A 4,980-nucleotide genomic window follows, 5' to 3' on the forward strand; every position below is an offset into this window, starting at 1 on the left:
CTGCCTTACCAACCCTGGCTTCCTGTTGGGGCTGTCTGCTCTTTCCCCCAGTCTGCACAGTGCAATTCTGTCCTGGGGGCTTCTTCCAAAGCTACACCTCCATTTAGGCCTTGGAATTAAATGCCTTCCTGTTTGCCACCAGGGCTTATGTCTTGTGGAATCTTATTGGATTTTCTTTCTTTGACAGTGTTTTGAGACAGTTCATTGTGCCCTTCAAGTCCTTACATGTGCACACACACACACCACTCTCACCAGTGTCTGGCCCTCCAAAGAACACAAGCCCTGATGATTTGTAGCTCCCACTCCAGTGGTTGGCACTTGGAGCTCCCTCCGGACCCAGAGCTCAGAGCTCCCTTGTCCCAGAAAGTTTAAAGATATTGTGCCTCATTCTGCCAAGACAACCCTTGGAAAAAAGTGTCCCTCTGTGTTTCCTGGGATAAGAGCACTCTACTGTCATCTTCAAAAACCTTGGAGAGGTCTCAGAGATCTCCCAGGAAGGAATCTGGGGCCTCAAGCACATGACTCATATATAGAGGCTGAGGACTCAGGGGTCAGTGGTGCGAAGACTGAGGACAGTAGAGGTCTGGAAGGGGGGTGTCAGAGCTGGTGGAGCTTTTCTTCCTGGCAGAAAACAGCCTAAGAAAGAACTAGTGCCACCAAGGGCAGCTGGGGTGGCCTAGACTGCTGACAAGAAGTAAGAACTTTCCCTCTGAGGTCAGTGTTGTGGTGCAATATGTCACAAAGAAGGAGTCTGGATGAGCCCAAGGCTTTGTGTGTCCAGGAAGAGCCAGGGAGGACACAGAGATGTCAGTGCAGGAAGGTGCCAGCCAGGTGGGGCAGCCGGGGGGATGACGACAGCCTGCAGGGAAAGGGGCAGGGCATGGACACCGTAGGACAGCCTGGGCTGGAGAGGAGACAGGGATGGGGAGAAGCTGAAAGGCCCTGACAGAGCCACCTTCTGCAGGCCTTTGGCCATGGCTGCTGTCTGTGCCCCTGATGCCAGGAGGAGACAAGTGGCCCTTGCAGCCCTGGGGCCTCATGGCCTCCTTGTCCCTGCTCAGCAGCCTGGCAGGTGCCACCCCATGGTCCTGCCCTTGGCATTGCACATCCCACATCCCAGTGCCTCAGGAAGAGCCCTGAGGAATGAGGCAGGGACAGGATGTGCCTTCCCAGGGGCTGGGGGTCAGGGCTTGGCCCGTTGGATGAAGGAAACAAGTCACTGTTTATTCAGCATTAGAGCCACCTTTCCCTTACTTGTCCATCCTTGTCATCACTGTCTGCAGTTTTCTGTTCCAATTGGAATCTGGGGACACTTTCTGACTCCTCTCCCTCAGTGAGACCCATTAACAGTACAATAAACTTTAGTGTTTCAATCTCACTTTGACTTCTTGAAAAGTTGTTTGAACTTCCTCTCGGGGACTGAGTCTCATGTAAACAACGCCAAACCCCCCCGAGGGTCATGAAATGCCTGGGGCTGTTGCTGTGCTGCTGAGCTGGGCCGGGCTCCTGGCACACAGGGAGCTCCTGGCAAGCAAGAAGAGCTTCAAAGAGACAGCTCTGCTGGTGAGCAGCTCCTCTGCACAGCCCAGCAGGGCTGAGGGCACTGCCTGCAGCACCCAGGGCACAAAAACAGGGCAGACAGAGGTTGCACACAGCCTGGGCTGGGAGGGAAGTCGAGAGGAAGATCCACTGGAGGAGGAATCTTTCCAGGCTTCCTCACGGTGAGTCAGCATGAAGGGCAATGTGTCTGCAGTTGGTGCAAAGATCTCCTAACCCTGGCACATCCCACTCCCTGCTGCACCATCCCAGGCACATCCCAGCAGGGTTCCCTTCTCCCAGGGATGGCTGCAGGGCTGTGAAGCCAGGCTGTGCCACCCAGGCTGCCCCAAGCTGTCCTGCAGAGCAGGGTCCTGCAGCCCAGAGCTGTGCCGGGGCAGGAGCTCTGCCACTGCCAGGGGCAGCTCTCAGCCGGGCTGGGGAGCTCCCTCAGGGCTGGGCAGAGGCTGGGGGTGGAAAGAGCAAAGCCTGGCAGGGCAGGGCAGGTTTCTTCTGCTATCAAATGAGAGTTTCATGGGTCAGGGCTGCTCACAGAACCAGGGAACCCCAGGATATATCCAGGGGATACTTCAAGGGGAAGGTCCAAGGAGGGATTTCTCTCAAGCTCTCAAGCCACACGCCTGGTGGTTTGAGTTCCAGAGGGAACTCTGAGGAGCTGCCCAGGGCTGAGAACAACTTGCTGACACTGTTGGTGTCTGGGAGGTGGCACAGCTGGCTCAGGATGACGCTGCCCTGAGTGCCCAGTGGTCTCTGCCTTGGCCTCTCCCAGCTGGACCCTTCCTGTGCATTTCCTTGGTTCTCAGCTTGCCCCTGGTCCGGAGGTTGTTCCCTCCTTCTCTCAGTCAGGCTCATGCTGTTCAAGCTACACAGTCCAACAGTAATCCTGAGATTCTCCTATGGCAGGTGTGTCCCTGGGAATGAGACATTCCAACTGTATGGGCAGTGAAGTCTGTGGGCCTGGGTAAGGAGCTCTTTTTCCCTCAATCAGACCCCATCAGTAGGACACTTGGCTCTTTTCTGAGGTGTCCTTCCAAGCTGGGAGCTGCCCTCGAGAATGCAAATCATCCTCCCAGCACAGCTGTGTTCTCTGAAAGCCCCAGTGGAGAGGGGCAGAGATGCTGTGCCCATGCCAGGAGATGCTGTTGGGTTGGGGAGATGAGCCACGGGTGTCCTTGGCTCCAAGTGTGGTGCTGAGCCCTTGAGACAGGCTGAGACCTTGAGGGGTGTGGGATGGATCCCTCTGCTCTCAACAGTGTCTGGGGGCTTTTCAGACCAAACTGGGAGTGTGATCAATCTCCATCTCTGGAAGGAGCAAAGCCAGGGCAGTTGGGAACAAGAGAGAGGGACAGACCAGCTCCCCTCACTCTGCACTAAGCCCCAGACAATCCTCCTGCCTGGCAGCACCCTCTCTGTTCTCCCTGAGTGCATCAGAAGTGCTGAGGGGTTCTGACATATAGGAACACTCCTCAGGAGAGATGAGGGAATTGCGAAAAAAACAAACCCAAACTTCTCAAACTGCCTTCTGCTTTCTTGGTTCCTCTGGGAGCGCAGATGTTGACAGGCCCTTTTGCATTGGGAGCAGTTTCATCTGACACAGCTGAACACCAGGACAGGCCCCTGTGCCCACCATGCCCATGACCCCAGTGATGCAGAGCAGGGTTGACCCCTCACAGCCAGTGGGCAGAGGGTCTGCTCCTCATGGAAGATGTAGTGAGCCCCAACCAGGGCTCCAGCCCTGGAGCTGAAGGGGAGACTCCTAGAAAAGGAAAACAGGTGGGGGAGTGTAGCCGAGAGGGGGGTATTGGGAAATGGTTTTGGTTTTTCTCAGGAAGTTCTTTGCTAACATATCACTGATATTTCCTCCTTGGATAGTGCCCCACACCAAGAGGGAGTGAATGTCCAACAGCAGCTCCATGCCCCAGTTCCTCCTCCTGGCATTCGCAGACAGGCGGGAGCTGCAGCTCCTGCACTTCTGGCTCTTCCTGGGCATCTCTCTGGCTGCCCTCCTGGCCAACGGCCTCATCCTCAGCGCCGTAGCCTGCAACCACCACCTGCACACCCCCATGGGCTTCTTCCTGCTCAACCTCTCCCTCACAGACCTGGGCTGCATCTGCACCACTGTCCCCAAAGCCATCCACAATTCCATCTGGGACACCACAACCATCTCCTACATGGGATGTGCTGCACAGCTCTTTCTGCTGTTCTTCTTCGTTGGAGCAGAGTTTTCCCTCCTCACCATCATGTGCTACGACCGCTACGTTGCCATCTGCAAACCCCTGCACTACGGGACCCTCCTGGGCAGCAGAGCTTGTGCCCACATGGCAGCAGCTGCCTGGGCCACTGGCTTTCTCAATTCTCTGCTGCACACAGCCAATACATTTTCCCTGCCCCTGTGCCAGGGCAATGCCCTGGGCCAGTTCTTCTGTGAAATCCCACACATCCTCAAGCTCTCCTGCTCACACTCAGGCTACCGCAGGGAATTTGGGCTTCTTATGGTTAGTGCCTGTTTACTGTTCGGTTGCTTTGTTTTCATTGTTTTCTCCTATGTGCAGATCTTCAGGGCTGTGCTGAAGATGCCCTCTGAGCAGGGACGGCACAAAGCCTTTTCCACGTGCCTCCCTCACCTGGCCGTGGTCTTCCTGTTCCTCAGCACCGCATTCTTTGCCTACCTGAAGCCCCCCTTCTTCTCCTCCCCATCCCTGGATCTGGCCCTCTCAGTTTTGTACTCGGTGGTGCCTCCAGCACTGAACCCCTTCATCTACAGCCTGAGGAATCAGGAGCTCAAGGATGCCCTGAGAAAAATGATGACTGGATGCTTTTTAGGAGAAATAAAGTGCCAATTTTCTGGTGTGTAGCATTCAGAATGGGACTCCTTAGTGGCCCAGCCTTCCTGCTCAGGTTTCTCGTGGAGGTCATCGGGTTCCTCTTGCAATTATTTTCTGTGCAATTGAATATGGAGCAACCTGTCCTGGTTTAAAGACACATATTGGGGTGGGAACTCCAATGAAATGAACTCACTCCCCTTTTATTCCCCACCAACACAGGGAGACAAAATACAAGGAGGTGTAAGTGAAAAAATAAGAGTTTACTGACAAGAAATATAGCAGCAAAAACAACAATACCAACAGAAGAGTTCAAAGCAACAGCAGACACAGAAATTGCCTCCTCCCTCCCCCCTGACCCAACTCCCTTTTGTAAACAGATAAAAACAGGGATCAACACGTGCCTCCCTTCCCCCTTTTTCCCCCTGAATGAACAAAGAACAAAAAACAAAACCAGGGGAAAGAGGGGGCAAAACAAAATCTGGGAAACTCTCTGATCTCAGATCAGTTGTGCTGCCCAAGAACACGTTGACTCCAGAGGTGTCCAAGCGGGGCAGAGCCGGCGACTCCGGTCCGTGCGGCGGCGGGGGGGGAAGCAGCG

At 54.8% G+C, this 4,980-nt stretch overlaps 1 protein-coding gene across 1 annotated transcript; it reads left to right on the forward strand.

Annotated features, from left to right (window-relative positions):
* Positions 1-3,452: 3,452 nt before the first annotated feature.
* LOC113978257 (olfactory receptor 14A16-like) lies at positions 3,453-4,310 on the forward strand (the record flags this gene model as incomplete). The annotated part of the gene is made up of 1 exon (XM_027705043.1): positions 3,453-4,310. A coding segment is annotated over exon 1 (858 nt), but the record flags the coding sequence as incomplete, so codon positions are not given.
* Between the last annotated feature and the right edge of the window lie 670 nt (positions 4,311-4,980).

This window comes from Neopelma chrysocephalum, unplaced genomic scaffold (assembly GCF_003984885.1).
Source record: "Neopelma chrysocephalum unplaced genomic scaffold, ASM398488v2 Primary Assembly neopelma1_306, whole genome shotgun sequence".
Lineage (NCBI taxonomy): Eukaryota > Metazoa > Chordata > Aves > Passeriformes > Pipridae > Neopelma > Neopelma chrysocephalum.